Raw genomic sequence first — 11874 nt, forward strand, 5'->3', positions numbered from 1 at the left:
TTCTAACACCTCATTTTCGATACATAAAATTGTCAAGTCATTTACATTAAAATCATTATCATCATTTTCTCTCAATTATTCCTGCTCATTTATTGTATGATTATGATCATCATTTTCCCTCAATTCTTTCCACTCATTGATTGGATGATCATTTAATTCTTCTTGATTACTTGATTACTGTTCATTTGTTGCATAATCATTTAGTTCTTCTTGACTTTCTTTTTGTAATTCATCGACTAAATTTTCAATTGAAGAGCTAGCTTTAAAAAACTTACGAAGAACACCTTTGTGAGTTTTAATAATCTGTTCTACTTTTTTTCTTTTGTTTCTTTTCTAACTCCAAGATTGATATTTTTTTTTTAGAAATATGTTTGTACTACAAATTTTAAGTGTAAAAATAAAACACACAAAACCAAGAACAAAGCTAACAATGAAACAAACACAAATAATGAAAATAATAGTCAAAGAACAATAAAGCATGGTATGTGCTTGAAGCAATCGATATAATCTATTCTATGATAATTAAAATTAAGATGATTTAGTTAAACTTTTTCAAATTTATAAGAACAATCATAAAATATTGACTCCAATACAATATTAAAAATTAATATTGAATATTGATAATAAAAAAATATAGATAAATAGGTGATTTACGTGGTAAGTTTATATATTGATGAATGATGATATTGATGAAACTAAAATTTTAATTGGAGAATAAACTTTTCTAATTTAATTAGAAGAGATTCAAAGGAGAAGAAGGGAAGAAATTAGCGTGGATTCATACTTTATTCTTTAGAGTCTTATGATTTTTGTAAACAAATTAATAAAGAAAGAGTTATACAATAAATAAAATCTTGGAAAGAGAAAAAATGAACGATTACCTTCTTTTTAAAATTTTTTTCATAAATTTTAATAGAAAATATATTTTTTGGACCTTTATTAAAATAATCCAATAAAATATATTTTTTGATTTAATTATATATAATATATATTATATATGCCTGTCAAATTTAGGGCTCTTGCCTCTTAGCCGTCACCCCCTATGACATGCCTCAAGGCTGATCTTGTGAAGGATCTAATGCCCCAAGTTGTGGTTGTTGACCCCATGATTGCCTTGTCGGGTCTAAGAACAAGCTCAAGCCGCCAATCATTGTAAAGCGCGAGAACCCTATTGCGCTGAGCTCGCTCATGATGGAGATCCCTATCAATGTCGATGTGATGGAAATAGTCTCCTCCTTCACCCGCCACAAGCAACATGGTGCTTTCATGCTCAACGGAAATAATGCCTTCACCAACATCGCACTCCACCAGCCTGCGATGTCATTTGACATAACCATCGTCGTGCTCCACGGCCACTTTGACAACATCTCCCTCTCCAACTTCTTCCTTCTGCCCGTCTCCCCTCCGAAAGGTCCCTCCCATCTTTTCTTATTGTTTCTTTCTTTTATCTATTTTCCTTAGCCTTTCTCTTCCTTCAAGGATAATTTTCCCGGGTTGGTTCATTTCCATTCTTCATTGTGCTGCACTTTGGAGTAAATAGAGCATATCAACTTGCTCAATGTCATTTACAACCCTAACTCTGAATTTCATTTAAAGTTTCTTTTCCCCTAAATTTGCGTTTGGTATTTTACACCTAAAAGTGGGTTTTAGCGTAAGATTCTACTTTTATGTTTTATATAATGACATCATTAAAAAGAGATCTAACCTTAGAATTCTCTTGTATTCGGTGATCAAGATTAGAAAACAGTCTTCTGTATCTCTACTCAACAAATCGTGCAAGAATATAGAGGAACAGTGTGAAGCAGGTCTCCCATCCCCTGCCTCACTCCCTCCCCCTATAAAACCCACCGCAACATCTCCTCTGATTCATCCCTCTGCCTAACTCTGTTGGATCCCTCCCCTGTTTTATCACTCTCTTCCTTGCAAATGGAAGGAGAGGGCAGCGTCGCCAGCAACAAGCTGATCAACGACGGCAACCAAGAGGCTGAAGTGAGGAAAGGGCCATGGACCATGGAGGAAGACCTCATCCTGATCAACTACATCTCCAACCACGGCGAGGGCGTCTGGAATAACCTCGCCCGTTCTGCAGGTAATCAGCCATTCAGATTTCATACAACGAGTGTTTCGAGTTGTGTGTCTCTGTCTCGATTCGGTTTCTGATCGTCGGACCAGGTTTGAACCGGACGGGGAAGAGTTGCCGGCTCCGGTGGTTGAACTACCTGCGCCCCGACGTCCGACGGGGCAACATCACGCAGCAGGAGCAGCTCCTAATCATGGACCTCCACTCCCGGTGGGGCAACAGGTGGTCGAAAATCGCACGCCAACTGCCCGGGAGGACGGACAACGAGATAAAGAACTACTGGAGAACCCGAATCCAGAAGCGCGCGAAACAGAGCGAGCCGATGGACTTCCGGAGCAACGTCGAGGCGTGTCCCGGCAGCAGCCACGATGACGGAGTGAATGACCAGCTCAGCCACCCCGCCGAGGAGCAGAGCATCGTCGGCGGCGGCGGCGGCGGCGGCATTCAACTGCCTCAGTTCCCCTGCGCCGAATTCACCGAACACATCTGGACCTTGGAGGACCTATGGCTCATGCAATCCGCCGCCGATGACTATTATATGATATAAATGTATCTTAGTACCGACGGCATATCATGTCGATGCTGCTGTTAATTACTCGCAATGTACAGGGAACAACTAAATCTATAAAGCTCGTTTCATGTCAATCGCTTGTCTTTGAATTCCATGAAAATTAAGACGGTCACGAGTCGCAAACCACACGACTGCAATTTAGCGAAGGAAGTGAAGGCGATCATGGAGCGCAGTGTTAGGCAGTCGACTACCCGACCGACCGACCGGCCTAATCGAGCACGTGTAGGTACGAGCGATACGACAGAGACGGGTGGGCCGAGGATAGAAGCTCGTGGCGATCCGTGGCCACAAGTTGGGGCACATGGTGCATTGGCGCAATTAAGGAAGGGTTGGGAGTCGCTTTCGCGGAGAGGGGAAGGGGAAGGGCATGTGAAGTTACCGGATCGGGAAAGGGTTGGCGTCGCCGTCGTCCTGTTTTGGTGGGCAAAGGTACTCCTGACGAGCGGAGGTCGCCATCGTCACAATCAATGAGAGGAGAATTGAAGAGATGGAAGTTTGGTCTTTAGGCGATTCGTGGCTGTGGATTACTCACGTGCTTCAAAGGCCGCCCGGCAACATTTTTGCTTTTTAACGGATTATCAGGGAGTCAGTTGAGCAGAGCACAACAGAACAGAACAGGGCAGCCCTTGAAGAATGAAGAGGGGCTTTGTCGTATTCTCCTGTGAAAGAAGACTCTTAGATTCCAGGGAAATAGATCTCATCCAATGCCCATCAATGGTCAATATGCAAACCCAACGGATGTGAAAAATGCCTATACACTAGTTTTCTTTTTATACGAGCAGGATCTCGCAAGAGCAAAACTTATACGAAGTGAATTACACGGAGAAACGCGGTAAAGTGCTGGTGCAAATCGACCTCCCATCAAGGTTGATCAAACTCACTTGATCAGGTACGGGTTGAATTTCAGTATTTGATTAATGTGTTAGTTGGTTGAGTGGGATGTTAGATTGATTAAAATTGATATGATATTTGACAATCAATCAATATATTTAATGAGTAGAATGAATAGTCAAGTAAGTTAAGATTAACTAAATACTTGATAAAATGAAAAAATTAAAGTGGATCATAATTAACCGAACACTTAGCGGTCGAAATTTCAATAAGAAATTGACACGAGGCGTGAAGTCCAAATGAATCAAAATTGATGATACATACACTTGATCGGCGATGAAAAAGTCTTAATAGATTAAGGGTAACTAGATATTAGGCAGTGGTAAAATCTTGGTAAGTCAAAGTTGACTGGATGTCAAGCGATCATGAACTTCCAACTAGTCAAAGTTGATTAGCTATTAGACAATTAAGAAGTCTCAAAAAGCCAAGATATTGATTAGATGTTAGACAACAATAAAATTCCGACAGGTCAAGGTTCATTAAATGTTGAACAAAGAAAATCCTAATAGATTAAGGTCAATAGGATACTAGGTAAGATGCGAATTTGACTGTGATAAAGTTAAAATATGAGTAGTAGTTGATTGATAGGATGTATAAATTAACTGATGGACAATAAATTTTAAAATTAGGATTTAAGAGGGGTTTTCAATATTTATGAAGGATTTGCTATATTATTTAAAGTTAGCTATGATATTTAGAGTTTAGGGTTTGTTATAGTGGTTAGGGCTGCTGTAGCATTTAGAGTTTTCACTATTGATCAACAGTTACAATCATTTGTTATGGTAGTAAATAGAAAGTTTAAATCAAATTGATCAACTTGATTGATTTGGTATAAGTATACCACTGACATTTGACTTGTTATTGTAGTAAACACGACACTTTTGCACCAAATAAAAGATTTCTAAGTCAGTACTTGAGTGTTTAGAGATCAATCGATTATGAACAGAAATACTTAACGGTTCATGATCAAAAATAAGTTAATAAGAACGGTTATGTAGATACAACGGTCGGATTCAGTGGAATAATTGATTAATGATTATGAACAATCAATTGATATGTAAAAATTATCTCTGGCCTAAAGATTATAAAAAAGCATTTCGAGGAGATTTTTGAGAGTCTTGAAAGAGAGTGCTATTGCATTTTCATACAGTAGGAGGCAACCCAAAACAAGATCAAAAGAAAATATTTAATTAGTAAATTATTTCATTTATATTTGATGATATAGTATTTTTGGATCAATGACAGTCTAATGAGAATTCTAGATCATTTATAAATTGCTAGATGAATAATAGAGCCTATTTTTTTAACTTTTGAATTTTGCATATAATAGAAACTAAAACAAAAGTTAAATTCAATTGAGCATGATAATGACTTTATGGGTGATTAATGAAAGTATAACATGATTTAAAGATCCTATTATTGCATGGCTTATGATGCACTAGGTGCATCAAACCAAGAAAATTCATTAAAGGATCCCTTTGAATATGCAACCTCTCTAGCTAAAGAGTTCTAGATGGAACCTCCTAAACTAAAAAATTTGACTGAAACTTATAAAGTTGCTACTAGAGGATGAGACAACAATCAGGGCCGGCCCTAACCTCTACATGGCCCGGTACAAAAAAAAAACCCTTTAATTCATATAAAATTTTTTTATCTAAATCGAAATGGTTAAACACGTGCACTATTGTATAGTATGGATGGGAGACGATGACGATGCGATGACTGTAGCATTGGGCGATGACTATCGGTATGGGCGAAGAGTTTGAGGATAAAAGTAAATTTTAAAAAATTAGGATTTAAAGAAATATATATAGAAAAAGACTTATGAAGGAGGAACAAAATTTTTACTCTCGTAGGTATTTTTCTCTTTTTTAGGAGACACTCTTATAAAAAAAATAAAAATCATAATATGTTAGAATTTTTAAATTTTTTCTAATAAATACAGAAATTATTTTATTAATCTTTACTATATATATATATATATATATATATATATATATATATATATACAAAAATTATTTTTCTAAAAAGGGACCCCACTTTGTGTGCCGGCCCTACCTTGACAGCCCAGGCCGGTTCTGACCACAACCTTAAACAAATGAGATTTCTACTCGACGATGAAACTTTGACTCAAACCAAAGAGATTTTCAATCTCATCTATCTCTAATAATAGAAATCAAACTCTAGAGAGGGATCTAGCTAGAAAAAAAATCAAACTACTTTGTGGGAAGAGTGATATCTAAGGATGACAAAACAGGTTTTTTTTTTAAAGCTTAACAAGCGTATTTGTCTTCCGTTAGCACTTGTGTACCATAGAGAAATGCTATAGATATTTTCTTATTATAATTAGTATCAAACAAAGCTTTAAATAAGTCCCAACGACCCTATTCAAGCATCTTGGTCGACCATTAGTTCATCCTAGCTAAATTTAATTTGTTTCCTCAATGTTGAAGACTTAAAAAAATGAAACCATATCCAATTAGTTATTTTTTATATATAAAAAAAGATAAATATATATAATCAAAATAATATACAAATATATATAGTGGCCAAGGATCCTTGCCCATATCATGTCTGATGAAGTATTATACCTAACTAGATATTCAAAGTATGATGTACATGTGCTCAAATGAGTATCATCACTCTCTCTATGCAGCAACTGTCAAATGTGCTACTATCTTTGCATGTCTACCATAGTAAAACATGGGAGATCGAGCATCAACTAGACTCCATCATCATTATCAAACAGTCACCTCTTGTAGGTGCCCCTATGTCGTGTGCAGTCTAACATGTTGGGTTGTAATGATGGTTGTAAATAAAATTTCATATTAAAAACATATGGAATGAATCATGAATTTATAAGAGAAAGATATCTTCATTGGTATGAGACTTTTTAGGTAGAGCTCAAAAATAAAATCATGAGGGCTTAGACCCAAAGTGGATAATATCATACCATTATAGAGATATCTAAATTCTTTTGGTCCTATAATTGGTATCAAAGTTCGGATTGCTAGAACGACTAACTACTGATTATGCACAAGAGTCATGCTCTAATTGAACCATGTGGGTAGAATATTGACCTTTAGCGAAGGAAGTGGGGCTCCCATGTCTAAATCAAGATGACCAGATATCAGAGAGAGAAGTCCTAGTTGCAGATAGGCAAGAAAGATCTAGTAAGTCAGTTGGACTGAGGGATAAGGAAATCCTAGTAGGTCAATTGGACCGAGGGGTAGGAAAGTCTTGGTAGGTCAAGGATCAAATAACATCAAATAGATATGCTTGAGGGGCGGTCCTTCATTTGAGGGGAGGATTGTTGGGTTGAAATGGTTGTAAATAATGTCCCACATTGACAACACATGGAAAGGATCATAAACTTATAAGGAAAAGATATCTCTATTTGTATGAGACCTTTTGAGTAAATCCCAAAAATAAAACCATGAGAGCTTAAGCTTAAAAAGGACAATATCATATCATTGTGAAGATATCTAAATTCTTTTGATCCTAATACAACATCCTCCTCTAGCTATCCTCTGTCCTCCCACCTCTGGGGATCCAGCTCCTCTTGGCTCAAATGCAATGCCAAGGCTAAATGTTGTCTATATATGTCGTATCTCCTCCTTTATCCCCATATGTGGTCTAGGATACCACATCCTCCATCAACATATGACTGCCTTCTAGTGCCTCCCTACTCTCCAGCTGGCCTACTTCATCTCTGGTATCTGGCACAAGTGTATCTAGCAAGGATAGTACAACACCTCCTTTAAAGTCTGGATGGTACCTGAATGTACTACAACTCCTCCTCCTATGATCCCTACCAGTGGCCTAGGATATCACACCCTCTATCAATAGTGGCCACCCCTAGTGCCTCCTCATCCTCTTGCTGCCCTGCTCCATATCTGGTAACTGACCCATGCATAGCTGACCGGATGTAGCGTCGTGCATCCCATGCCTCATCCATATCCGAGTAGGTGATGTGCACTCCTGGCCTCCTCACTGTCCATATCTTATTGGTATGATATCTATGTTTACTATGTGATGAAGTATCAGTATCAACTAGATGGTCACCCCCTAGTGCCTCCTCAACCTCCTCCTGCCCTACTCCATATCTGTAATTGACACGTGCATGTCTGATCGAGTGTAGCATCGTGCCTCATCTATGTCCCAGTAAATGATGTGTATTCCTGTCCCTCCTCACTCTCAACCTCCTCTTGATATGATGTATATGCTCTCTCCATGATGTAATATCTATTTTTTTCCCAAAAAACTAAGCGGTTGCTTGTATTTGGCAAGGTGTCAGAACCAAGTAGTGCCCCAATCTTGTACAATGTAGAGTGTCAAAATGTATGGCTACAAACCCCTCCAATAATGCTAAATAAGTCATACCATACCCCTTATAGTGCCTATGATTGTATCCTAGGCCATCTATTCAGGCATTCTATAGAATATCCAACTTGGGTAGATGCCCGAGGCATAGTACATCTATGAGGACTCTACTAAATGCAAAACTCGACGTCAATGCAAGATGAATACTCACAATTCTACTAGGGGTGCTTTGGAGGCCAAATCAATGATGTAATCTACATGCATGCTCGATACTTACCCAAATGCATACTCTCATCCCTATGTGGTATATTGTAAATCTTTGCCTCCATATAAAAGTATGCTATATAGTCCTCACCCTAACCCATGTCTACATTTATGCTAGTCCTAGTTACATGTATAGTGGTATGCATGCTCTCACTCAATGAGGTATAAAATAAGTGTCTCACACCCAATGAGGTATTAGGTGTAGCCTCAGCTCAAAAGACTTGATTTTTTTTCATCCCTTGCGGAGTGTCAGATTCAAGTATACCTCAAGCAATCGACATACAAGAATTTGTATCCTCCTAAAGACTAACTCCACATAAAATTGTACACCCTCGAACATAATGTGATTTCTTGCCCTCCCAAGATGGTGCACTAATGTTGACATGACAAGGTGGCATACTCTCATCAGGGCAGAATTCCCATGGTACTAGAGTCTGTAAATCCGCAACATATGTTGATAAGTGTTCCTCTCAGATATCATCTATAGCCATACCCTAACCTTCCCCCATAATTGACTAATCTAAATACATCTGAAAGCACATGATCTAATGTCTCCTTCTTCTAACGGTAGAACACACATCATCTGTCCTCTAGATAGTCTTATCTATCTTGTGTGGCCTCGTATGTGCTAGTAGCCATAATATAAAAGCATGGCTCGACTAGATGTAACTTGTAGGGATCTAGCGCGCTAAATATGCTTAAGCGCAGCGGAAAATTAACTAGATCCTCTCCAGAAGATTCATGCGAAAGAGAAAACAATCATATACTAAGTTTTACATGAGAGGTATACCTTTGTTGCGTGCCCTTCGCAATCCCGACAATAATTTTCCCTTTGGATGCAGATCTCAGCGTGATCAAGCGTCCACGGCTCTACGGTATCCAGACGAACATATCCTTCGTTCGTCACATGAATGAAGCCTTCAGAGAAGAACCACTTTCATGGTGCTAGCCACTCATGGAGGTTCGACCAAGAGCAAAATCGCCCAAGGAGGAAGAAGGAGGAAGAAGAGGGAAGATCAAGAGTCACCCTTTAATCTCTTTTTCATCTAAATCTCATCTTAATGAAAAATTCATTCTAAAAAACCTATATATATTCATCCCATGAATACCAATGGTCTTTTGTCTCTTTGTATTCCTCTTAATGGGTTGGATTATTATATTGGATTAATCATTAATCCAATAACCCAATAAGTCTAACTTATTGAGTCTAACCCATTAATCTAATGCGTCTAATACAGATTGGACTCAATCCAATGAGTGGGTTCATTTGAGTCTAACTCAATGAGTAACCCAAAAGGCCTAATCATCTTATGATTAACTTTTAGGGCTAATTACTAACATAACTCTGCTAGACTGTTCTTGTCCATGGTTTCCTAGGCCTAGCCTCTCTTAAATGGTCATAAGTCCTTTGGGTACCTCCCTTCCTCTGATTGAACCATATGGCTAGAGTTTGGCCCACAACATCTGAACTATCCGTGAAGACCAAAATATTATCTTTGATGTACAACAACTTCTTTATGAGTGGAGAGTTCATGTGTCTAACTTTTCACTCTTATACCCCAACATGCTGTAAATATGTATGATGCACCCATTAAATCCATAGGTGTCTTATTTGTCTTGTATATGTCATAGTGCCTTAGCCAATAAGACAAGGTTTCATGCCTTTAAGTCCCTGAAGCTAAACCCACCTTCTACTATATGCTAGCATAGTTTTCACCATGCTATAGGTGAATTTGTAGTAATCCACATAAATGATCAAAAGATTGTTGGGATTTCGGGCCGCAAAAACCGCTTTTTCGCGTTGCGGAAACCCCGAATCTCCCATGCCACCGGATCCGTGCGAAGTTTATAAACAAAAATTTCGAGTACGAGTTTACAAAAGCCTAGATCTACACTAGAGAAGGAAGTTACCCTCGATGCGATGCCCTTCGCAATCCCGCTCGTCCAACGGTTCGCCGGATCTCAAGATCGTCAAGCGTACGATCCTATAGAAGTATCCACACGAACAAACTAGGTGGAGAGGCCAAACAAAAAGGTGTGCTAGCACCTATGGAGTGTTCGGCCAAGAGAGGAGAGGGAGAAGAAAATTGAGAGCAAGAGGAAGAAGAGATGGAAAGAATTGGCTTGAATGAAAAATGAATTTCATTCATCACAATAAGTGGCCGACCACTATTGTAACCTCCTCTCATTTAATGTGGCCATTAAAATGAGGAGGAGATTTGTAACTTCCATGAGGTGGCACACACATGTTCTAAACATGATGATGTGTAACACCATTATTGGCCACTTAATGTCAACTCACAAATGATGTGGCATAAAGTCAAGTCAAACTTGACTTTTCCTCTTCCTCTCAAGTCAAGTCAAACTTGACATTATAACTCCCATGGTTGATCTAATCCAACCATTTGATTCAAGCCAATTTAATATAATGAATCTAATTCATTTAATTAAATTGATTCAATAAGTCATAATCTAAATTAGACTCATTGAACACATGAATCAACTTGAGTCCAACTCAATTAGTACAATTAGGATTACTCTTAATCCAATTTGATTCATCACATGAACCTAATCCTCTTGGTTCATCATATGAATCTCCATCTAATTGTCCTTTGTGTGTGACCCTATAGGTTCTTATAACGTCGACAATGCTCCTAAACCCATTTAGAAGCATAAGTAATGAGCGATATCTAGCAACACATCATTACTACCCAAGTTATAAAAATGTTGAGATCCAACATCACCTTATAACTACTAATTATGACTCCTCACAATATATGACATTGTCCTTCTATCCTAGACATCTAGATTGATCAATGTGAGGCATAGACCGTGTCATCTGCTAATCAATCTAAATCTTAAACTCCAAGTAGACTCACTTGATCAAATGAGCTCAATATCTCATATTGACTCATTTGGGCATGGCCATGTACTTCGTGGTCTCACTCTATCAAGAATATCGATGTCACTCCCGTCATATAGGAGGGATAGATCCCATCTATATCACTCACATCCCTCCGCATAATTTGTTATATACTCAGTAATCGCCTTTATAGTCCACCCAGTTATGGATGACGTTTGACGAAACCAAAGTACATAACTCCTTATGTAGGGAACCATGGTGACTTCAAGTCTAAGGACTAGTAGTCATACTAATAGTCACATGAGAAAGTATATGACACTCATATAACGATCCATGATACTTTCTCATGGCGGGTCATTCAGTATATATTCTCCAATGTATACCCATGTGTCAACTTGATATCTCCATATCCATGACTTGTGAGATCAAGTCATCGAGTTGACCTACATGCTAGTCTCGTTGCATTAACATTGTCCCTGAATGTTAATACTCGACTAGGAATGATTAAGAGTAGTGTTCCCTATATCATCTCACTATCGATTCAACCAATCGATTGACATAGGTAAGAACCTTCTACTCAAAGACGCTATTATACTTAGTTTATTTGGCACCAATACAAGTAAGTATAATAACCAAAACAAATGTCTTTATTAATGTACAAGAATATGATACAATGAGTCCATACAATAATCATCAAATGATTGACTCTAGGGCTCTAACTAACAATCTCCCACTAGCACTAGTGCCAATTAGTGTAGGCTCTAAGCCCCAATGACCTAGTGTGACCATCATGCTTCCTCTGTGCCAAAGCCTTGCTCATGGGATTTGCGATGTTAGCCTCTGTAGATACTCTGCAAAATCTTCACATCTCCTCTCTCGATA

At 38.2% G+C, this 11874-nt stretch overlaps 1 protein-coding gene across 1 annotated transcript; it reads left to right on the top strand.

Moving 5' to 3' along the window:
• Positions 1–1926: 1926 nt before the first annotated feature.
• Positions 1927–2627, top strand: LOC122000197 (MYB-like transcription factor EOBII). Its single transcript, XM_042554686.1, has 2 exons — positions 1927–2089; positions 2173–2627. Exons 1-2 carry the CDS (start codon positions 1927–1929, stop codon positions 2625–2627), a joined length of 618 nt encoding a protein of 205 aa, XP_042410620.1.
• The last annotated feature ends 9247 nt before the right edge of the window (positions 2628–11874 follow it).

Source organism: Zingiber officinale, chromosome 1A (assembly GCF_018446385.1).
Source record: "Zingiber officinale cultivar Zhangliang chromosome 1A, Zo_v1.1, whole genome shotgun sequence".
Lineage (NCBI taxonomy): Eukaryota > Viridiplantae > Streptophyta > Magnoliopsida > Zingiberales > Zingiberaceae > Zingiber > Zingiber officinale.

What these genes read in the sequence shown, in the direction of transcription:
- LOC122000197 (XM_042554686.1), top strand. Translation starts at nt 1,927, where the DNA reads ATGGAAGGAGAGGGCAGCGTCGCCAGCAACAAGCTGATCAACGACGGC. An exon ending in TAACCTCGCCCGTTCTGCAG is followed by an intron (nt 2,090 to 2,172) that starts GTAATCAGCCAT and finishes TCGTCGGACCAG; the next exon opens with GTTTGAACCGGACGGGGAAG.